Source organism: Polypterus senegalus, chromosome 16 (assembly GCF_016835505.1).
Source record: "Polypterus senegalus isolate Bchr_013 chromosome 16, ASM1683550v1, whole genome shotgun sequence".
NCBI classification, from domain to species: domain Eukaryota; kingdom Metazoa; phylum Chordata; class Cladistia; order Polypteriformes; family Polypteridae; genus Polypterus; species Polypterus senegalus.
In genome coordinates, this window is record NC_053169.1 from 6015711 (window position 1) to 6040535 (window position 24825).

Here is a 24825-nt window from a genome sequence, read left to right on the forward strand (position 1 = left end):
CCCCAGCTCTAAAGATGGGAGGGTGCCTGGTCCATTGGAAAAGGTCAAAAAGTGACAGAAACACCACCCTGATGGACCGGGAACAGCATGGGAACGATGTCTGGATGCATCTTGGACTTCCAAGTCACTGCTGGGAACCAGTTTGTCTGAGTTGTACACCACTTTTACAGACTGAGAAAAACACGCACAAAACCCCCCAAAAAATCAATTTTACAGGAAAAATGACGCTCTAAAACATTATATGCCAGTGCCTGCAGGTGAGCTGACGCTCTAAAACATTATATGCCAGTGCCTGCATATATAGCACCCGATGACGTGTTCCGGCCAGCCAATCAAGGTAGTGCCAGCACCTGACATGGCTACTGGCATTACAGTGAGGGCAGTACTTACCTGCCCCTTGATTGGCTGTCTCCAACCCGCGAAACGTGTGTGGCGGAGACTCGAGTTAGGGTTAGCATGCTCGCTCATCACTAGTCTTCTCCCCATGCAGGTGACGCTCTCCCATCAGAAGCAGTGCCAGCGTTTGACTTTCCACTTGGCCAAAATGACATTTTTTTTTTTTTTGACTTTTAAAGTTTGTCCTGCTTCATTGCTATGTGGGTGGAGCCACCGGGGGACAGCAAGTTTTTAATAAATTGGCAAACATTTCTCAAATCCTGATTTCTCTTTGTCATTCTGGGGTCATTGAGCTTTTAGCACAAGGCCACAACAGAACAAAGTGTGAAAAAGATGACGGTCTGTAGACTTTCTTAGGGCCCTGCATGCACAAACGCACCTCACACTCCCAGCTGCCTTGCCCAAGAACAACGTAGCAGCCAGGAAAACAGCAGCCAGAATGTGGCAGTGCCACCAGAAGAATCAAGCTGGCATTGTGGGACAGCATGATTTGATTTTAAAGATATCTCTTCGGGGAATCCTTGGGTGCCGCTGGTTTGACTTTGTGTTTCTCATGGAGTCCTGAATGAGGCGCATGACCTGCACTGTGAGGGAGCGTCAGTTACAGCAGTACCTCCAGGTGGCGCCATTACCCAGCTCATTGTTGACGACCCGAGTGGCTGGAGCAGACCAAGGGGATGCCCACATAACACCTGGCTGTGGCAGATAGAGGGTCATTTCTGGAGGGTGGGACTGGACCCCATGTCTGCACGAGGAGGGTTGTCAACCGAGGTGTTTCGTCATGTGGTGGGTGCTGGCAACCTGACCTGACCTGTTAAAAACACTTTTGGTCTAAAAACAAGTGCAAGCACCACATTCTCTAAAACCCTCAAAATCGTGTTTCAGATATTTTGGAGACCAAGGATTAGTTTGAAAAAAAGGACTTTGCCGTTGTATAGGAGATGCCAGGATGAGTTCATCTCGACTCTGCCTTTCCCTGGCGCGTTGACCTTCTTTCACTCTTTGTTATCAGATGGCCGCACAGCACATGTTCAGGCCCACGTTGTTGGCTTCATGCTTGTTTGTGCCTCCTGAATGCTGACTTTGTTACGAGTTCTGCGTCACTCTCCGCTAATCTGAAGACCACTGGAAGTCTGAAGCGTCTTTGTGCCGCGTCCTTTTAAGGGGATGACCTCAGGGGTGAGGCCTCACGGCATGTTGCTGTATCGGTGCAGCTCAGCATGTTGCTCTTTTTTCCTCTTGTTAAGTGTCGACGTCCACCTATCTAACCAGCAGGGCACACATCCAGCTAAATGTGATGCGGTGGGTGGGGTCCCCATTTCTGTATTTTGGTGTTGACTATTTTGTTAGGAGGATGTTCGGTGTGTTTATGTCAAGAAGTAGGAGTCGCAAGCGCTAAAGAATTCCAATGCACCTTGTCCCAAACACTTTCAATAGAGGGGGATATCAGTGTCAAACCCCGGCTTGTCATAATGGGAAAGCACCAAGTGTTTCTAAAATAAACACAAAAAGGTATTCCAAACCAAATGAAGCTCCATGGAGCACAAAGAAAAAATGGAATTGCCTGAAACAAGTCAAAGAACGTCCCAATACAGAATCCAAATAGAGCGGTCGAAAAAGAGCAACATGTCCAAAAGCTCAAGGCGAGCAAAACACCAAATGGCGCACCAACTCCGGAGCGCATTCACAATGAACCGCCAGGGACTGTGGGAAACCCTCTGGGTTTATAGAATGGAAGGCAGTTCCTGTTGGTGAGTGTCAGATAGCCCCGCCTCTTAAGGGACCACCCACAAAACACAAATGAACACGAAGAACATGAAGTGGGGACTTGAAATGTAACACAGGCAAAGGGGCCATCGCATCGGAGCAACGGCCAACATCAGAGTGACAGCCCTGAGAGACAAAGAGCGCATGGCCACACCCACTACACAACAGGCCACACCCACCACATGACAAACCACCTCAGGAGCGCAAATTAGGACCCGAGTGCAGCAGCAGAGTGAGGCTTCTTATAGTGACTGAAGTGCCAATCCTGCCACCCAACCCCAAGTTTTCCCCCTGCATGATGAAGGCTTGGTGAGGAAAAAAAATGAATTTAAAAGATTTTAACACAAGGCTACAAATTAACCAAATGTGTAGAAAGTGAAAGAGTCAGAATTACTTTCTGAAGGCTCTGTAAGCCAGAGATGATCATAACATCAACTACCGTGGGCCAAATCAGAAGCTCTGGGGAGCCCCTGATAAACGCTCTCTGTAAACCCTTCTGGTTAAAGGGGAGTCCAACTTGACTTGCATATAACCGGTCCACCGTAATCAAACACCAAGTCTCCGTATGTCTGCATATTTGCATGTCTGTCCAGTTGCCGTGTCTCTGTCATTCCAACAGATGACGCAACACAAACCTTTGCAATAATAAAATGCATTGCATTTGTCAATCCAACAGATGGCACAAACCTTAACACTGATTTTACAAATCCCATGCCAAATGGAATATACAGAAACATATGCATTGCATTTGTCATTTGGGCAGGTGACACATACTATCACAAAAGTTTGTGACACACCATCTGTTGGGATTTTATCACATGTATTGCAAAATGCATTCCAACAGATGGTGCAATACTAATGCTGAGGTCTATGTTTATTACTTAGATTTAAATCTGTCTTTGATGATTAGTACAGCTAGTATATACACACACACACATATATATAAATTATTTTATATATCATACATATGGGCGGCACGGTGGCGCAGTGGTAGCGCTGCTGCCTTGCAGTTAGGAGACCTGGGTTCGCTTCCCGGGTCCTCCCTGCGTGGAGTTTGCATGTTCTCCCCGTGTCTGTGTGGGTCCTCCCACAATCCAAAGATAGGTGGACTGGCAATTCTAAATTGGCCCTAGTGTGTGTTTGTGTGTGTCCTGCGGTGGGCTGGCAACCTGCCCAGGATCGTTTCCTGCCTTGTGCCCTGTCGGCTGGGATTGGCTCCAGCAGACCCCTGTGACCCTGTGTTTGGATTCAGCGGGTTGGTAAATGGATGGATGGATATCATACATATTATATATATATATATATATATATATATATATATATATATATATATATATATACAGGACACAGGAAAAGGTTTGGGGCAGCCACTCGTATATTTGAATAAGGCAGTGAAGAATTGAAAGTGGTAGTACAGTCGTGTACAGTCGTAGTCCAACACAGAACTGAGTTCACAAGCGGAAGTTGACTGTCATCATGGCTGGAACAGGAAGTGACATCATTGGGTCCAGGCAGAATTTCCCACATTTAGTCTACAGGAATAAAAGAAAGAGGCTTACTGCGCCCCACCAACTCCTGGCTTGCCGTGGAATTGCCTCCTTTTGGTCCTTCCAGCTGCCTCCCATGCGCATGTGCATGACAAAAATGACAAGTGTTGTGTCCGTCTGTCACACAATTACTTGTGAACCACTGTGGCTCGGCCCTTGACCTCAAGTGCTAATCTAAAGCTTATGACATTATACGTGCCGGATAAGCAACAAATTGGGGTAGAGGCAACCTCTGCAAACTTATCGGGCAAACATCTTGAGAGGGTTGTCATTCATGCACACTAGAGAATCGCCTGCCAGGCTCACTTGAGGCATGCAGTACCTCTCCGGGACCACAAGGGGCACTGTCGCCAGCGCTCTTGTCTCCTTTTCCCCCTCATGGTGCAGAGAAGTTGGCCAATGAGTAAAACTAAGCTAGAGAAGCCCAACCCCATGTGGTCTTGATGGTATAAGAGCAGAGAGAAGGTGGCCTCACCCTTTGGACCTGATCAGCTTAGGGGTACGGAGCTCTGCCGAAATCCTGACCCCAATACAATGAAGCCCAAGCGAGGCATTAATCCAAGCGATCTCCCGTTCCTTTCGTTTACTCATTTCTTTTTTTTTTTATTTTTTTTTATTTTTATTAATTTTATTACACTCCATACAAAGCAGTCAAGTTTTTACAAAAAGAAAAATAGTTAAGAACAGATCGATCCCCACCCTTGAGAGAGAGAGCAAGCCAAAAGGCATAAACATTTTACAGCTTTTAAACATACCTAAATTCTCATTTCTTTTCTGTTTTTCGTTGTCAGTATTAAACGGGGTGGCCTGGCTGGCACCCCAACATTCTGTGGGAGTCATTCCATTTGTCACTTAACCATGGGATGACATAGTAGAAAGGAAAACAACAGCGGCGACATCTGCTGAGCATCAAGTACAGGGATCAGAATGCACATACGACAAAGAGAGACAAAGGCCTTCAGGAATCAAGTTAGCATCTCTGCAGCCCGGAGCCACAAGTAGGTGGCATTGATGCCAATGGGTGCCAATTGAGTCCAGCTTCAGACCTCCAGAGCTCCACCCAGTTACACTATGCTTGGGGTTAGTGTTGTGAGAGACTTAGCTGACTCAAATAATGATGACCATCCATTAAGTCAACTCCAGGATGAAGGCTCTCATGCCCACTCACCCAAACTGGCCTGTGCTGATCCTTGTGCTTGCAAAGTATCATGCTACACACACTGTGATGGTGCAAAAAGGAACTCCGGTGGCAACATCTTCTGAGCGTCAAGCCAAACACACAGAAGGCGCTTCAGTGACGGGGAGTGATGAGAGGTAAGCTTGAATATGCAGCAGAGCCACTGAGCAGCTGTGACTCCTGGACCTGCCAAACATACACAACATGACAACGACAAACGAGGAGGTCATCACATACTTGCAACTTCCAGCCACCGGCAAACAATACAATACAATACAATACAATACAGTTTGTTTGTGTAGAGCCCAAAATCACACAGGAAGTGCCACAATGGGCTTTAACAGGCCCTGCCTCTTGACAGCCCCCCAGCCTTGACTCTCTGAGAAGACAAGGAAAAACTCCCAATAAAAACCTTGAAGGGAAAAATGGAAGAAACCTCGGGAAAGGCAGTTCAAAGAGAGACCCCTTTCCAGGTAGGTTGGGCGTGCAGTGGGTGTCAAAAGTAGGGGGTCAATACAACACAATACACAGATGGACTTTTATTGGTAAATGTTAAACCAAGAGACAAAGCAAATCATCAAGTATGACATTCAGCACCGGGTATTTGGCCTTGCAAATCACACATCCTTGAGGTCCTTCTGGATGTTCCAAAGGGTCTCCGCACTCTTCCTCAGCTTGGCCACTTCATCATCAGCCAATGTGACATTGATAACACTGGCCACTCCACAATTATTGAGAACACAAGGCAGGCTCAGGAATACTTCTTCATTAATTCCATACATGTTCTTGACCATAGTTGATACGGGGTGAACTCTCTCAAGGTTCTTTACCAGGGACTCAGTAATGTCAGCAACACTTAACCCTATTGCCCAGCTGGTATATCCTCTCAGTTCAATTATTTTATATACACTGTCAACCACTTGTTTGTGGACATCCTTCCAGTTTTCCTGGTCTTTGTCAGTGCCAACATTTGGGTTCAGACTCATTAGCACCACTCCACACAGGCACACTAGAATCCCAATGCTCTCCTAGAATCCATCCATGAAAGCTTGATGCATGAATGCCGAGCTTTTCTGCCATCATGTAACGGAAGCGGGCAGAATCGAGATTGCAACCACTTCCTATGACACGGTCCAAACCTTACTTCTACATCCGTCCATCAATGTTGGGTTGAGGAGCACTACCTTCGAGCGTTAGATCGGCGATGTTCTCGCTATCTGCCCGTATTTCGTCAAACGAAAGAAGCGTTCAGCCTTCTCTGCATCCGTGCTTCTCCGACGCAGAGACAGGGGGTCCCCACGGAGAATATCCACCTACCGTCCTGACAAGGGGAGGGGTGTCTCCCTCCAAGTGGAATACCACTGACAGTCATCCCACAGGGGTTCCACCTTGGAAATTCTCAGAGTTCGGTTGCTTAAGCTACCCGTGGCGACCCATCAAAGACACCCCGCCATTTCCCATTGATTGCTGCTGTGAATCAGACCCATAGTCCTGTATGAAGCCCCTTTAATTGAAGGCCGGAGGTCCACGTTTTTTCATAGTAACCATATAATATACTTGATCCAATCCTGGGTCATCATGAGGCACAAGGTGGCGGACCATCAGACAGCACACTCACTCAGTCAGCACACGTGAGCAGGCTAACCGGCTGATGTTTTCGGGAGTCGTCATAAAACATAGAAACGCCCGTAGACAGGGAGAGCATTCAGACTCCACATGGAAAGTGAGAGCGTTTGAACCCTGACTCCCCCCACACACACGGGGCTCAAATGACAGCACTTCCCAGTCGAGCCATTTAGTGAACCCACCTTCTGGATGAGACCCTGAGATCGGACCACTGGGGGGGCTCCTGAATGCCAGGCCCACTTTGTAAACTGTGAGAGAGACGTGGCCTTCACAAAACACAATCCAAACACAAGACCTCGGGGGTCCTCAGGCGGTGACTCGTGACACGAATTATGAGCCCTGCATTTTTTGCGCCGCGCTCTTCCTCTTTTCCTGGCAGCGCGCGGAAGACAGAAATCGTGGAACGAACACGAGAGCAGCAGATGAGCGGAGAGGCCACGTTATAAATAAATAGACGCATTGTGCCAGGGCTGGCAGGCTTGAAGAAGCGGCTTTAGATGTGCCCTGCTTGTCTTTGGAATGTGGGAGGAGGAGGAGGAGGAGGACATGGAGAAACCTACAGGATCACAGGGAGAACATGCAGACTCCATATGGACAGCGGAGAGCTCAGGGACATTGCTAGCTTTAGCGATTATTAGGGGCTTAGTGCCCACCTCAAGTTAGTGCCGCTAGTTGAGAACTGGTACGGGACGGTCCCCCATTCCAGTTTACTGCAGTTATAGAATAAGGGGAGGGTCCTCCATGGAGTGTCAAGCCAATCGGCCATGCATATTAAAGAAGGGGGTCTGCCATCTTGAAAATCAGGAGCTGGAAGCTGAAGATCCAGGGCTAAATCCTTGGAAACGATGCCACCTGGGGAGCTGCTACTCTGCAGTTCAGTAGCATTTCAAATGGATCAGAATTTGTAGTTTAAAAATGGAGAAGAAGAAGCCCCATAGAACACAGAAACTTCACACAGTCCATGACTTGAACCCGGGACTCTGAACCCGAGCCGCAGCAGCTGTGTTATTACTTATTATTCGGCTGACGCCTTACTCAAGGTGACCTACGACATTTGACACACAGCTGGTTGCTCTACTTTTGTTTTTCTAAGTGGAGCCCAGGCAGGTCAGGTGACTCGCTCAGTGGTGTCAGAAGTGGGATTTGAACTCACAACCGCAGTGCCTGCCGTGACTATTCTGTCACCCCTTCTGCTACGTGTGAACAAGCAAATCCAAGAAAATTCTTGGAGTAAGCCGGGGACCATTGAGTTGCTCCAGGTGGGCATGAAAGGTGTGTTAGATGGAACCCTTTTGGTAAAAGCATCAGCTCAATGAATTAAAAAATGATGGAAAGTGAGCTTCAGTCGCACTTGAGGCTCTGAAGAGTCCATCTCTGGGGACCACCAGCCTTCAAGACGGGCTTTTCCCACGGACCCCTTGAGCCCCTTTACCTGGCGCAGGTGTTCCCCTCACAGGCTCCTTGTTGTCTCTCGGTTAGCTCATCTGGTGGCATAACTACTGGCAGAGCAAAGGGGGCAATTGCACCCAGGTCTTGTAGGGCTTCATGCAGTGCTTGTTGCTTCTTAAAGCTTCATTAGGAACACATTGGCCTTCTTGTCATCAGAATGAGAAGGTGACTGGTGTGACCATCCCTGCAACTCCATTCATCCATTCACTAAACCTGCTTTATTCTGAGGGGGGTCTTGGGGAGCATTCATCAGGTGCATGGCAGGAACAACACCTGGACGTGGTGCCACTCTGCCACAGGGTGACCACACACACCAGCAGAGGTGTCACCCAACACCTTAACCCCTACTGATAATGAGGCTCAGACACTCGATCGTTCCATCGAACTTTGGGGTCGCCCCACAACCCCCCTAAGTGATGCTGCTGCCAACCAGGGCCAGTTTACCAGTGCTAGTTCACCTAAACGGCATGTCTGCGGGAGGAAACCTGAGCACCCAGGGGAAGCCCACCAACACACGGGGAGAACATGCAAACTCCGCACAGCGAGCACCCGAGACGTGAAGCCGCAAAGCTTAAATACGAATCTGCGCAGCTTGTACACGTCATTGACGGCTGTCATTTTTCTTAATTCGAGTTCATTTAAATCCACAAGAGGCTGCTCGAATAGGCTCCGGCTTCGCTGTGACCCTACTTAAGACAAAGCAGGTTTAGACGCTGGATGGGGATTGGGGGGTCTGGTGTATTTATTATAGTAGATCCAACCATCTCCAGTTACACCACCGATAACCCCGTTGAAGAACGAGCTCAGTGTCGCCCCCTGTGGGAATGCAGTCCGCCTGAATCAGAGGGTCAGCCGGGGATCAGTCTGCTCAGCTGCATGGCGCACGTGGGCTCGAGTCCTCCGCGAACAGCCTGAGGACCTCCAGCAGCAACGTGCGCCTTAACCTCTGGCCGTCCAGTCGATATTTGCGAACGGAAACCACGGGAGCGTCCGAGTGGGGCGGCCGCCGAGTCACGTGGCCAGCGGGAAGAACTGGAGGAGCGCGCGGCGCGGGTGGCGGGGAGAAGATGAGGGCAGCGAGAGACAACGACGGCGAGGAGGACGAGGAGCAGGCGAGGGGAACACCTGCGGCAGGTAACGGGGCTCGAGGGTGCCCGGGGGGAGAGAAGGTAGGCTGAGCGATCCGTCGGCGCCGCGGGTCCGCTTTTAGAACGAGAAGATGCGCGCGGGTCGGACGGCTGAAGCTTTGCGGAGCTGATCCTGCGATCGAAATGGGGCGCCGGCGTGAAGGGCGCACATCACCCGGGACTCCCGAGGGGAAGGAGATCGTCCAGTGCCGATATTCCTTGTGAATCGGTGTACCGGACTTACTGGGGACTTTCTCTGTATTGTGTAACGAGTAGTTTGAACAAGTTTGTAACTGCATTTTGCTCGTGAAGTTGCGCTGCCCTGACTTGATCAGGTCGACCTACCGTTAAGAACGATCACATTTGATTTACTTTATCAAGGCTTGCTAACCTTAAAAAGTGAAACGAGCCCACCAGCCTTTTACAAAATGTCACATGTAGTTTAAATGTGTCATCTTGGAGGGTCAGCGCCACCTTCACATCAAATCCTCATTCAGGTCTGCCATCTATGCAGAGGGACAGCAATGCCAAAGGACAAGTCCATCAGTCCAGCGGGCAAGTCGGGCTACTTCTCTGTGGGCCTGTCCTATTTGGACCCCACCACACACGTGTATTATGGTCAGTGCCATCTTAAGGCAAGGGCACGCTGGGGCCCCATGCCAATCTATGTGCAGTGGGTACAGAAAAGAATCCATCCATCCATCCTCCAACCCGCGATATCCTAACTACAGGGTCACGAGGTCTGAAAAGAAAAGAAAAGAATCCCGCCCTTCGAAATATTCCCCGTTTTTCTTCCTTACAGCCTTAAATGTAAACACACAAACCAATATTTCTTCCCAGCTTTACTTACTCAATGCCACCTCTAACATCCAAGTGAAAGATATCACAGCTACAGTTCAGAAGAATTTTTAAAAAATCAAAAACAAGAAATCCTGAGATGAATAAAGGATCCCCCCCCCATGTCATTTTGTTGGCCCCCCTTTTGCTTTAATGACAGCCTTGAGTCTCTTGATTTTCTCTATCAGCCTTGCACACCTAGATTATAATATTTGCCCCCCACTCTTCTTTACAGTTTGACTGTTCAAGTTCGGTCACATTGGCTGGTGAGCGTTGGTGGTCTGCTATCTTCAGATCTTTCCTCAGATTTTCAGCTCTGACTGGCCACACCAGGACATTCACTTTTTTCTCCTTCAGCCGCTGTGTGGTCAGTTGCTGTGTGCTTTGGGTCCTGGAGTGTTCTGCCCATCTTCAACTTTCTGGCAGAGGGTAGCAGGTTTTCCTCCAGAATTTGATGGTATTTGGCCCCATCCATTTTTCCTTCTACCCTAACGAGAGCCCCAGGCCCCCCATAAGAGGATTCTGCCCCCTCCATGCTTTACTGTAGGTATGGTGTGTTGTGAATGGTGAGCTTCATTGGTGTTCCGTTTGGTGTTGAGGCCAAATAGTTTGATTTTGGTCTCCTTTGATCATAAGACCTTTTTTCCACTTGGCGTCAGAATCTTCAAGGTGCAGTTCTGGCAAAGCTCAAGTGAGCCTTAATGTGGCCTTTCTTGAGAAGTGCGACCCTCCTGAACAAGCCACAATGGTGGAGCGCTTGTCAAATTGTTGTCACCTGCACACAATGACCACTCTGTGCCATCAAATCCTGTAACTCCTTCAAAGTGGCCATTGGCATCTTGGTAGCCTCTCTTACCAGTTTCTTCCTTGCTCTTCCATCCAGTTTGGATCCAAGGAGGGTCCTAGGAGTACCAAAGACTTCTTTATGATGGACTTCACAGAGCTCCTTGGGATTGATAAAGCCTTTGAGATGTTTTGGTCTCCATCTCCTTCCATATGTCCGTCCACAACTCTGTCCCTGAGATCTTTTGAAAGTCGCTGGCCACCCATGGTGTCAGTTGCTCTACCAAGCAAGGGAATGAATGGACCAGGAAGAGCTTCACTAATCACACGGATGACAACTGAGCACAGCCAGTAACCAGGGTCTGCAATGGGAATGGTGGGCACTGACACCTGATTGAGTTGGGGGGGGGGTCCTTTATTAATCTCAGGATTTCTTGTTTTTGATTTTTTATAATTTATCTGAACTGTAGCTGTGATGTCTTTCACTTGGGTGTTAGAGGTGGCATTGAGTAAATGAAGCTGGAAAAAATATTAGTTTGTGTGTTTTCATTCAAGGCAGTAAAGCAAAAAAATGGGAATATTTCAAAGGGGGGTCTTTTCTGTGCCCACTGTGTGTTACGACTTGCTGAGTGGCCTGCTTTGCCCCGGGGGCCTACAATGCTGTCAAGACGGCCCTCATTAAGGTTTCTTAAAATCTCTCTAGACATACACAAGATGAAAACCAGCTGCCTGTAACACTGTGCCATCCCACCGATGCATGGACTCCACAAGATCCCTGAAGGTGCCCTGTGTGCCAAGCTGTTAGCAGCAGAGCCTACAAGTGCTGTAAGTTGGGGGGTGAGGCCTCCACGGATCCCAGAGATGTTCGATCAGATTGAGATCTGAGAATTAGGTGGCCGGGTCAACACTCTGAACTCTTGGTCATGTTTCTCAAACCGTTCCTGAACACTTTGCAGTGTGGCAGAGTGTACTGTCCTCCTAACAGGGAATAACCAGTGCCATGAAGGGGTGTAAGTGGTCTGCAATGTTCTTCAGGTAGGGGGTACGTGATAAAGTATCATCCGCATGAACGCCAGGTGTCCCAGCAGACCGTTGCCCGGAGCGTCACACGTGCTTTCTTCCCGTTGTGCATCCTGCTGCCATCTCTTCGACAGGTCAGCGACACACAGGCACCCAGCCATCCACATGATCTAAAAGAAAATGGGATTGCTATGACTGGGACACCTTCTTCCATTGCTCCATGGTCCATAAGCGGTGGGCAGGGGTCACGGTGGGCGCTCTGGCCGGTCAGCCAGCTGTGACGCGCTGTGTGTTGTGACTCTTTTCCTCTCCTCACCAGCATTGCGGCTTTCGGCAGGTTTTGTTACAGACGGGCTGGCCTTTGTGACCCCCACACGAAGATGAGCCTTGGCCGCCCGTGACCCTGTCACCGATTCACCGGTTGTCCTTCCTTGGACCACTTTTGGCAGTTGCTGACATCTACATACAGGGAAGACGTTTTGGAGACGCTCTGACCCAGTCGTCACACCGTTACAATGTGGCCTTTGTCAAAGTCACTCGTGTCCTTAACACTTGGCCATTGTTCCTGCTTCCATGCAGCGCGTCCCCTGGAAGTGCTGACTGATCAGGTGCCACTGAGATCATCGATGGCACTCACTTCACCGGGCACTGGTCTGAATAGTGGCTGATCGGTGGATCCATACGTCAAAAATGATTTCAGAAAAGACAACTCCATCATTTTTTCGACGTCATCTCCCTGTTTTTTCCACACACTTTGTCCAAACTGTCAACAAGCTCTTCCTTAAAAATGTTTCAGGCTGAGCTGCGAGCCTCTTCATCAAACCCGAGTCTTCCTCCTCCTAGGGCTTCTGTCGTGGATGATCGTACAGGCACAGCCCTGGACGATATGTCACATCATCTACAGTCACTCGTGCCCGCGCTCCATGCTGTCATCGGATGTGGACGGGCATGGCTGGCACTTGTGCGGCCTTCCTTGAACTTCTCGATCCATTCCCACTTTCTCCATACTGTGCACAAAGTCTTTGGCACCAGGCACCCCCCGAAAAAAAAACGAATCACTGCGTGTCGCTCCTCTTTTGTGCAAATCACAAGTGGGGCAGCCATTTGTTTCTCGACGTGACACCTGCACAGCAGGGACTGGGGACACTGGGACCTCGTACGTACGGACAGACGGTGCAGCCAACATGCAGAAGGTTTCATATAACCGGAGTGCGGATCATCTCTGACTCCCCCTCATAAATATAATGCAGATAAATAGGAATTGCCTCGCAGTTAGGAGACCCTTAAGGGTTCGCTTCCCGGGTCCTCCCTGCGTGGAGTTTGCATGTTGTCCCCGTGTCTGCGTGGGTTTCCTCCCACAGTCCAAAGACATGCAGGTTAGGCGGATTGGTGATCCTAAATTGTCTAGAGTGGGTGTGTGTGTGTGTGCCCTGAAGTGGGCTGGCGTCCTGCCCGGGATTTGTTTCCTGCCTTGTGCCCTGTGCTGGCTGGGATTGGCTCCAGCAGACCCCCGTGACCCTGTAGTTTGGATGGTGGATGGATATGAATGCTAAAGATCAGCTGACAACCAAAGGTTATGAACCCAGAAGTGAAGGCGAGCACTGAAAATACATCAACGTAAAGCTGGAAAATATCATTTACTGGTTAGGCTGAGTAGGAAACACAATGGCAGACATCACGGAAGGGAAACTGAATAGAAGAAGAAGAAGCTGGACAGAGGGCTTCACCAAATGGCGCATAAAGAGCCTGGCAGAGCAAGGAGGGCAACGTAGACACGTGACGGGCACCCCTCTGGTACGGGGCAATACCTGAAAAGAAGAAGAGGAAGAGGAAGAGGATTAAACGTACGGGGGATTCTACAGAAGCGTATTAAGGGCACGGAGAAGAAAACAAAAGGTGTATGTCGAGATTAAATTAGACGTGTTGACTTTATTCTCCTAGTTTATTTTGGCGTAAACTTCATCTTCAAAATGAATGTTTCATTTCCCCGATTTCCTCATATCCCGTCATAACTAACGTAGCACATTAAATGCTTTGTGTTGAGTGGTCCCCGACCCGACCCAGCTGTTAATCTCTCCGCGATTCTTAAACGGACTTCTTCTGCACTGAGAGGAGGGCGCCGGCAGCGATCCACTCGCTCCATGAAATTCCTGCTCTCTGGACATTTCGAATGCTAAGATAAATACTGGATATCATTTTCATGATGAAATGCGTTAAAGCGTTTATTAATCACGCGGGGGGCACGGTGGCGCAGCAAGGGGGTCCCGGTGTGCCCTGCCTTGAGTTTGCACGTTTTTCTGGTGGGTTTTCTCGGCCTTCTTCAAGGTCACGTAGGATGTGGGGTTTGTTCTGCTCTGTTGCCCCTGCTAGCGTGTGCGCCTGTCGCTCCCATTCACCCTGCGATGTCATGGCGTCCCGTTCAGGATTTGCTCCTGCCTCGCGCACGATGCTTGCTGGGATGGACGGCATAATCAAAAATGTTTAACGAAGATTTTTTTTAAAGTTCTGAAGACTCCGTGGTCTGAGTTTATAATTAGTGTGGTGATTGGTTATGTGGAGAAAGAAAAAAGGAAGGATAGGAACTGGGATTTGAGAAGAGAGACACAACACCGCCGAAATAAAGAAAGCCGCCCGCTCAGGAGAACATCCATTGAGTTCTGCGTTCGTGGCTCCGACCACCAGCTCACAACATTTCAGTTAAACCTGCGCAGTCATACAAACAGCTTCATGGAGTCTCGTCACACCTGCGGTGCCATAAAGGGGGTGGACCTGGGGACCCTTATAACAGCGAGGGAGCAGCACTACCGCCACACCATCGTGCCCCATAGGAGTGCGCGTATTACTCGAGGCAGAGCTGCCAGAAATTACCTCAGAGATCCGGGTTCGAACCCCGCTCATGGCACATCGCTGAATGGAAGAATATACAGTATCAATAAAATAAAAAAAAAGACTTTCTCTTCAACGAACGCTGGTTTGAATCCTACATTGCAGAGTTTGTTGTTTTATTTTTTGTTGATTAAACAAAAACTGTTTCATGAATAGTTGATTTGTCAAGGAACACACGGACAACACGCAGAGTTAAAATCACACTTAAACAAACTGCCTGCCCAGTCCATTGAATCATAATTATAATAAATAAGAATGCATTTCACGTACTTATATAGCACCTTTACCATGGGCTGAGACGGCTGCACAGATAATCAAGAGGGGTACAATAAAAATGAGAGCAAAATAAGAATCAATAAATAATAACAGTGTTTGTATGTATTTATAAAATTTGGGAAGTAATATACAGTATTCTAGTTGATGCGGACATTTAATTTGAAGTAGGTACAAATAAATATTTGGAAATATTGCAAAGGGAAATGTTTATAGTAACAGCACTCACACCATTTAGTTAATTATATATATATATTATATACAGTATATATATATGCTCTTCCACGGCACGATTAGAATCGTCTAAGTATTAAAGGTGTAGATCTATTTTAAAAGCATATTTTATAACATCAATGTTAATATAGAGAATAACTATAATAATTATTATTCTGTATTAGCATTGATATGAACGATTTGTGAAATTAGTGTTAAGTATAAAAAATGAAACTGTGATATACAATTCAATGTTATAGTTCTACCTTATTATATCTGTCTTTACACGTTTTGCACACCTAATTGATACATGTAATAAACTGCACCAAGAATCATTCAAAAGATGTGTACGTGAATGTAAATCAATCTGCACAAACCGACACTCGTGAGTAACATTTTTAGAAAATTCAAAATGAAACGCAAATCGCAAAGCGTCTGTCTGTCTGCCGACTCCAACAAGCGCTTCTGCAGAATACATTAACTGACATGAGGCTGGCCCGCCCTTTCCGAGTTCTGGCAGCCAACACGAGCCGTGATTCGCCAATTCTGGGTAGCCGATAAGGGCCGCGATTGGCCCGAGCTTTCAATTCTTGGTATCGGAAAGAGATCTGATTGGTTTTCGCTACCAAGAATTACCTCGACTCACGGCGCAGCACGGAGGCGCCTACAGGAACACTTAATACAAAACATTTAATGTGCTACATTAACTTATGACGGGGTTTGAGAAAATCTAGGAAATTAAACATTCATTTTAAGGTGAAGTTTAGTTTACGACATTCTACTTTAATGACAGACTACGAGAATAAAGTCAACATGTCCACTTTATTCTCATTATATACTTTTTATTATTATTATTATTTTATTACCACGCTTATTTTTTTTAACTTCACCTGTTTGTTGTCTGGTACAAATCTTGCAATCGATATTTAACCCACTTCCTATTGTCCAAATGACTTGAAATTTTGGACACTTACTCACTTCCGCTGACAAAACATGAATCAATAATCAGTTTCACTTATTGATCAATTAATCCATGTGATTGAAGAAATGAAATTTTCATATGAAGAATAGTTCAAGATTTCACCAATAGATGGCGCGAGTAACGGATAACAATAGGAAGTGTTAAAATATTGATTACAAAATTATACAAAATCAAACCCAAGACTAAAAAGCTGAAAATAGTAAATATTGTGTAAATATATATAAATGCTTTTTTAAAAACCACGCTTATATTAAGTTAAAAAGTGAACTAAAAAGTAAAAATAAGTCTGGCATACATCACTCGTAAAATAAAAGGTGGCTGCTTTTCATCAATCAACATTCAAAAACACTTCTTAAAATCTTCTTAAAAGCGACCACCTTTTATTTATAATATATATATTATATTATATATTATTTTTTCTTCACTGTGTCCTTATTTTTTTCTTCTTCTCCGTGGCCCTATGACGCTTCCGTAGGATTCAGTAGACATTCAGAGCCTTTCGCTTTCGGTCACAATTTGCTGCGTTTTGAGTTAATTTTAAGAATTTCAAGAAGCTTCCACACTTTTTTAAAAATTCTATTTATTAAGAATTTCAGAATCAAATGACGTCGCTTTTCTACATTGTGTCTGATGCAGATTTCCCAGTCACGTGACACTCTCGGACTCCTCCCACCTTCACCTTTTCTAACGAGACTCTAATGGCGCGTTTCCACTGCATAGTACGGCACGACACGGTTCAGTTCAGCTCACTTTTGGAGGGTTTTCCACTGGGAACAGTACCTGGTACCTGGTCCTTTTTTTAGTACCACCTCAGCCGAGGTTCCAAGTCGCCAAACCGTTACCAAAACGTGACGTGTAAACTCTGCTGGTCACTGATTGGCCGGAGAAAATCGTCATTACTGCGTCACTGAACTTGCGACATGAGACACAACAGAACCGCTAGATTTTTAGCACAGCCAGCGAAGGTTCGGACGCACCATTTTGTTTTAACCAAAAATGGCTGTTTCGTGGTCTATTGAGGAAGTACAGACGTTCCTCTCATTGGTAAAAACATCCACATGCCGAGAATGAAGAACAGCATTTCCGTCGATATGCTCCATTGTTGTGTGTTTGTTTGTGGCGCGTTTACGATGATGTCACGGCAGTAGAGGCGGCGCAACTATAACGACACGTGAATAATCCCGCCCACTCTAAAGCGGTACTAAACTGCAGTCGAAACGCAAAGCGAGCCGAACTGAGCCGAACCTTGCTGTGCCGTACTATGCAGTGGAAAATCGCCATAAAAGTGCGGAAACTTCTTGCGTGTCCCTCGCGTACGTTTACCTTTTTTTTGCCCGTCAGCTTACACTGCACACCCTGTGATGACAAAGTGAAAACACGTTTGCTAATTTGTTCATAATTAAAAACTGAAATCTCTCCTTCCTAGAAGTAGTCGGACCTTTGCTGTGCCACTCCGAATTGTGCTCAGACGCCTCCTGTTCGCTTGAATTCTCCTCGAGATGTTTCTAGATCTTGATTGTCCACCGGTGGTAAACTGAGTTGACTGGTCGGTGTTTAGAAAGGCACCCGTGGACCTGTACAGTTAAGGTCCCACCATTCCCAATTAAAGATGTCAGTTTCCAGTGTAACAGAGCTTACCGGGATCTGCCAGGAAGAATGGCATAAACTGTACAAATCCAGGTGTGCAAAGCTCGTAGAGACTTGCCAAAGACAACTCGATTGCTGCCAACGGGGCTTCTAAAAAGTACAGAATTAAAGGTCTAGATGTTTACATGAAGGAGCGAGGTCAGTTTTGAATTTTCTAAAAGCATTTGTCTAGAGGGTACAGGAGCACAGGGAGAAGATGGAGACTCCACACAGATGGCCACTGAGCTAGGACTGGAGAGATTTGAACCCAGGTCTCCTGGCATTATTGGGCAGCAGCATAATAAATACGTATAATGAATGTGTGGGATGATCAGAGAGAACACAAACGGGCACGGGGAGAACAAGCAAACTTCACACAGACGGTGACTGAGCAGGGATTCGAGAGATTTGAACCCGTGTCCTCTGGGTGGGGTGTAGCAGCACATGACCAAGTCTTTAGAATCTAATGGTCAATCAGAGTGCAAACCCCACGCAGATAGTAAGTGACTTGAACCCTTGCAGTATCAGCGTTAACCAGTGGGCCACAAGACCACAGCTAACTGTGTGAACTCCATGGCAGTGGCATTGTGAAACGACTGTGATTTTGCTACTCTCTGTGAAAGGCGCTATATAAATTGTGTGCAGCCCAACTGAAAGCGGTTTTTGTGTTCGCTCTCCCTGACTGAAAATGCACTTCAATGCCCGCTTTGAAGGCCAGTTGCCCAGCGTAGGTTTTTATGAAGAGATGGTGAGACAAGCAGATTGAATATGTCGTTAAGTGGAGGCCACATGGTGGTCAGGGCAGACTTGGGTACACTTAGTGCCACCTCCATGTTTCTCTAACCCTTGTCTTGTTTATCCAGCAGGAACAGGTGAAGGTGGACGAGAGATGGCCTGTCAGATTGCAGAGGTGAGTGGTGGCGTAAAGAGCCGGGGTGGATGTGACAGGCGTCAATCAATCAGAGACTGGGCCTCACCCTGGGTGGGATGGGAGACCCTTGTCTAGTAGAGCAGCCTAACCTGTATACCCCTTTGGGGAGTGGGGACGCAGGGTGATGGGCAGAACGGTGAGTGGGGATTGGACTGAGGACCCTAGGAGATGGAAGGCAGCAGCACTCGCCACCCCACCTCTCCTCTCCTCTCCTCTCCTCCTCTGCTCCTTCTGTTTTCAATTTCCTAGTTTAGGGCCCTGGGGAGTTGGAGCCGGTCCTTACAGCATCTTTAGCTTCCTTGGAGAGGGGTGCCAGTCCATGACATGATCGGCTCACCATCATTCAAACAGGGACAATTTAGGGTCAAACTCGCCCACTCTGTCTTGGGAAGGTTGAAGGATTTCCAGAATACTCTGACAGTCAATAACCACAGTGAGAACTGAACCCCTGTTCATGCAAATGCCGAGCCTGCTTGTCACTTTGGTGTTGGCTGAAATGTCAAAGTTGTGCCCTGCAGCGCCCTTCATGTTAACGACTGGTCTGTCCAGGAAGGCTCGACTTGAGAAGATGGAGGGTTGGGAGTTTGATGAGCAAATAGCCTCACAGCGCCATCTGCTGGGCCTCTAATTCTACTGCAATTAAAATCTCCGCCTTCCCCATCACTGCCACCTGCTGACTTTACTTTAGTGCGTCGAAATTTCCAGCACTCGTCTGCAGCACTGCCACCTGCTGGTTCTCGGTGGTTGTTACAGGTAACTCATTCATTTCGACCCTGACATCCTATTCCTGCTAATAAACTTGCGGCCGTTTTTGGAAAGCGCAGGTGTGTCTGCAGCCCGACGTCGGCGTGTTGTGTCAGGGCAGGGCGGAGAGGCTGGCATGAAGTCCGCGAGACACGCAAGAGAAAGTGGACGCCAGCTGGACTGCGCGCGACATGCTAAGTAGCTCCGCTTTCAATTTCATTTCCTCAAGAAGATTGAAGTATTTGGCAGCTGTTGTTTAATAATTGTGATCATTTTTTTGTTTTCATTTTTGAGCTTACTAGACACCCCAAAAGGTAGATTATCTCACAAAATAATTTTTCCCATTGTGGAAGATGGCCCAGTCACAGACAGGCGGACACCGATGGTTCACCAACCAACACACGTTTAATCATATTTTACAATATTTACAGTGCACATCACCCAGGACCGCGTACCAACCACCCTTAAAGTCCAGGCCTCTAAATAATGCCTTTCACTCTCCTGGCCGCCTCCTCCTCCTCCTCCTCCTCCTCCTCCTCTCCCACCCGACTCCAGCTATTGAATGGAGGGAGGCGGCCCCTTTTATAATCACCCAGATGTGCTCCAGGTGCCTCCCAATAAGTGACTGCTGGCACTCCCTGGTGTGGCAGAAGTGCCAGCTGTGCACCCTGAACCACTCCGGGTGTCCCTGGTCTTCTTCCCCCCCCAGCACGTCCGGGTGCGGCGGAAGTGCTGAGGCCCAGGGCTCTTCAGGCATCCGGGTGGACCCTGGTGGTGACCACGGACCCCTATAGGGTTGAGCTTCAAAGCTCTGTTCCCGTGGTCCCCATACCATCCAGGGCGGCTGCCCTCTCGTGGTCCTTCTGGGCATCCCGGCTGGGTACGACCCCCGGCCGCTTGCCACACCATCAAAACAGAAAATCCAAGGCTGAATCTAACTGGCTGCAGGATTTTGTATTTTTTGGTGTTTCTGCTCAGGCTAATTTGTTCTGGAGCCGTGAAGTCGCCAATGATTTGAACTGTCATGTTTGTAAAGTTTATCGATGTGAAGCAGTGGATGACTTCCCAGAACAGTGACGTGCGGTGAGGTTCATGGCTGGTGACTCCTTCCCAGAGTCGCCGATTGACTATTCAGTTGGCGTGCACGTCGACTACACACACAGACAGGTGAGGCGCATACGTGGCTAAGAGAGAGCAGAGAGGGCGCGTTTGCTCCTCACCCTCCACGTGTTCGAAATTTGCTGTCGCGATTCCACAATCCACACTCGTGAACACAAATGAAAGTACAGAGCGGCGTACAAAAAAAAAACGGATTTCACTTTTGACCTTCATTGAAACATTTAGTTGTTTTTAAAAGCTTTTAATTCAGACTCTTTGATCAATTTTAATAGAGAATGTTCAACAAAAGGATAACAAGAAAAACAAAAGAATATTTTAAGTCAAAATTTAGTTGAAATATTGGATTGTTTTTTTCTTAGTCTGATCCCATTTTTTATAAAATTGAAAACCGTTGATGGTCTTACCTTTATTTGTAAATGAAGTCCATGAGCCTGTCCTTCTCCATGAAAATCTCCGTCACTTTCTTGTCAAAGTCCCTCCTTGTTTTCCTTTCATTTTAAAAATCTTCCATTTTGGCAGTCAGTTGGAACAACAAATAAAACTAAACGGAGCGCTGCAGTGCACGTGACTTTCTGATGTTGCGAACTTATTGGCGCCTCTGCGGAGAAGAACAGCAGCGACGGGCACCTGTTGGGCTCACATGCGCCCCCTTCAGGACGGCACGGTACTGTCTGCCTCACTCACCCTGTGCCTTCTCACTGCGGTTTGATGTCTGAACAGCAGGACTAAATACGTCACACACATTCATTAACGATATTAGCCAGACTGTGGACAGTCAGAGTGTATAATAAACGTGTCTGCAAACCTTATATTGGCGACACACAGAGAGACAACGACAGGCACGCGCCAATGGCACGCACATCAGCCCCGTGTGTGAGGAGAGCGCAGTCCGAGGGGAGGTGAGGCTCATCGCTGCTGCACCTCGCGTTTCTCTGCTGTATTCGAACAGAAAATGCGCCAATTCAGCGATTTTGACTATAAAAATGATCAAAATTATTGGAATCATACAGGAAACAAATTCATAGCACAGACCAGTGGACACATTTATTTTATGTTATCATTATTAGTTTTTTTACTTTTCATGATGACAGGTGAGGCTCTGCCTCCCCTGACTGCACATCCCTGTCCCAGGACGACCCAAACACATGACTTCTATGATTTGCGTACGGAGTGAAATGTTTAACCCTGCCCATTCTTAGACACGCCCTATTCTGCAAGCGGCAGAGACGACCTGCTTGGTGCATAAAACAGTAACGTTTGCTGTGCACAGTTTGTACTAAGAACATGCAATGCATTTTTCTTTCCAACAGGTGGCACTGATAAATGTATAAAGAAAGAAAAAGACTTTGCTGGGCGACATGTCGGCACCGTGTTAGTACTGCTGCCTCAAAACAAAGAGTGCGGAGTTCAAAGCGCTCCCTACTTGCATGGTGGTTTCCTCCCACAGTCCAACGGCGTGCAGGCTATTTGGACTGGTAATGCTAAATTGCTCCCAGATGAGTGTGCTTGTATTCACCCTGCGATGGTCCACAGATCGTCCCTGCCTTGCATAAAATACTTGCCGAGATAGGCTCCAGCTTCATCACGACCCTACTCTGGATAAGTAGATTTAGTAAAATGGATGGATAAAGCGTTTGTCTGCAGACAAATTGTGAACCTAAAATGTCTGCATGTCTTTCAGTGTTATAAGAATTTATCAGCTTGAGTTGGAGATGCTAAAAGAAACCAATAGTAATAAAGTGTTTGAGATGCGCCCTCTGTTGGAATTAAAAATACAATGTATGTAATTAGCACTTGTATTACAAGCTGCATTCCAACAGATGGTGCTTCACAGAGGCCATTGCTTCATACACTTGGTCACACCTGATCTCAGAAGTTAAGCTGACTCATCGTAATCTGAATTTCTGACTCGTACTCCATCGCCAAGTCTGTCATGTTGATCTTTTGTCCTCATTCAGTAGGTGACCTCCATTAATTAAACTTCTGATAACGATGACGCAAGTGGCATCAATGGGTGTGACAAAAGTAAATTGGACACGACTTTTGAGAATTTCCACCACTGTTGTTTGCAGAACAAGGTGTGGCAAAACATGAGTTGAGTTAAACATTTAACTCTCTCCATAATCCAAAGGCGCTGTGACAGTTAGTGACAGTTAGTGACAGTTATCAGGCGTTCTGGTTAAGATTAGGGTCATGAGATGGCTATCTGACTCAAATAAGGACGACTGTCACGTAAACCGAGTTACATTAACGTGCCACTTTCATCATTTACATGCGGGCTGTGTGTTTTGAGTGTAGCGCGTCCATCTTTGCCGCACGTGGAGTCGTGTGTGGGGAGCGTTAAACATCATCAGCGTGCAGCTTGTGTCTTTCCTGTCCAGTGTGGACCCACACTGTGTTAAACGTTTATGTCCGTTGGTTTACTCGACAGTTGTCATCATTCGAGTCAGATGGCGATCCCAATCTTAACCACAGGCCTTTTGCACTTACAGTCGCTGTAGTCCAGTGCTTCTCAATTATTTTCTGTCATGCCCCCCCTAGGAAGAAGAAAACATCTCGCGCCCCCTGCGCGACTATAAATAGTATCATTTGTCTATAAAATTGTTATAAGTACACCTCTGCGTAACACTGTATCCTTATTAACGTATAAGAGAATAAACGCGAATTGACGGAGCCACGGGGGGGGGGGGTGCCCCACTATTTGAGAAACACTGCTGTAGTCTAACAAATTGTGTGATTATGGGCGGAGTTAAACATTTATCTTGACCCACATTTAGCCACGCCCCATTTGGCAAGCTGCCCCAACTGGTAGTTCTAGAATTCGAGTCTTCATCTTTTGCTTTGCTGCCATCTTCTGGCTCCCAGTGACATTTACAGATGATATCATTAGGCCAGTTTGGCTCCCTGTCAGCGCCACCTGGTGGTTTCCTTTTGTTTGTCCTCCCATGGTGTTAGAATTCCAGTCTTCATCTTTTGCCATGCTAACATCTCCTGGTTCTCCCTGGTAGCACAGATGATGCATGTGGCTCTTTTTGGATTGAAGCTTGAGGTTATGCGGATGACCCCCTGTGCCCACAGGAATTTGAGTGCCAGGTGAAGTGCCAAATGCCTAATGAAGATCTCTTCCCTGCTGGCTGCTTCCAGTTGCAGGTCATTGTAGCTGAGCTGAGGACTGGATTAATGAGAGCGATGCAGGATGTGTCTGACATGCAACACGACGACCGGAGTCTGGAGAGGAAGATGAAGGACTACCAGGAGGAAATAGAGGACAAGCTGATGACCGTTAAAAACTCACTGAACACGCTAAAGGTGGGCCTCATGTTTCAGTGACCGTTCAGGCACTCAGGTTTTGTCCATCATTGACAGACGTCAGGGTAGGAGCCATTAACACCACCCAGGGTCCCAAAGCGAAACACTCCTGAACAAATAAAAGCACAACCACAAAAATGTGGCCAATGGCTCGGGCAGCCCCACATGGCTAGAGATGGGCAGTGGGTTACTTTGGCACCTCATTCTGTCAGAAAGGGACGCACCTGTCCCACCCGAAACACTGCCTGCTGTCGTGGTTTGACTCTCTGTGTTAGTTTTTCTAAACAGTTTCCATACCTCATTTTGGGTGTTTTTGAGACTCAGGAATTCAATGCTCTCGTGTATTTTTGTGCACCCGTCCACCTACCTGAGCACCTCTGTCTAGCCACACCCACCTGTATCTGGGGGCACATCTATCTCTGTCCAGCCACACCCACCTGTACTTGGGGCACATCGATCTCTGTCTAGCCACACCCACCTGTATCTGGGGCATCTGTCTCTGTCTAGTCACACCCACCTGTACTTGGGGCGATCTACCTCTGTCTAGCCACACCCACCTGTAACTGGGGGTGCATCTACCTCTGTCTAGCCACACCCACCTGTATCTGGGGGCGCATCTACCTCTGTCTAGCCACACCCACCTGTACTTGGGGGCGCATCAACCTCTGTCTAGCCACACCCACCTGTATCTGGGGCACATCAACCTCTGTCTAGCCACACCCACCTGTATCTGGTGATGCCACACCACTTCTGGGTGTTTTTGAGACCAAGCCCACCTACCTGACCATTTGTGTCTGGGCATGCCAACTTTCTTTACTTGCACCCATCTGGACTTGCTTACATGTATCTGGGAAAACCTATTTGTACCTCATCACAAACCCCCCTCTGCCCAGCCACACCTACTTGTATCCAGTTGTGCTCACCTATATCTGGATAGAGCCACCTCTGTCTAGCCACACTCACCTGTACCTGGCCATGCTTGCCTACTGTACATCTGGAGACACCAGCTACTG

At 47.5% G+C, this 24825-nt stretch overlaps 1 protein-coding gene and 1 pseudogene across 2 annotated transcripts in view; one reads left to right on the top strand and one right to left on the bottom strand.

The window, feature by feature from the left end:
• Positions 1-5419: 5419 nt before the first annotated feature.
• On the bottom strand, positions 5420-6259 carry LOC120516952 (annotated as a pseudogene).
• Positions 6260-8952: 2693 nt separating this feature from the next.
• The window catches only part of arhgef33 (Rho guanine nucleotide exchange factor (GEF) 33), a 49414-nt gene continuing 33541 nt past the window's right edge, over positions 8953-24825 (top strand). For both annotated transcript variants that reach the window (XM_039738193.1, XM_039738194.1), the window contains exons 1-3: positions 8953-9096; positions 18573-18619; positions 23648-23812. In XM_039738193.1, coding sequence (XP_039594127.1) covers positions 9030-9096; positions 18573-18619; positions 23648-23812 — 279 coding nt within the window. In that variant the 5' untranslated portion in view covers positions 8953-9029. The remainder of the gene's footprint in view (positions 9097-18572; positions 18620-23647; positions 23813-24825) is intronic.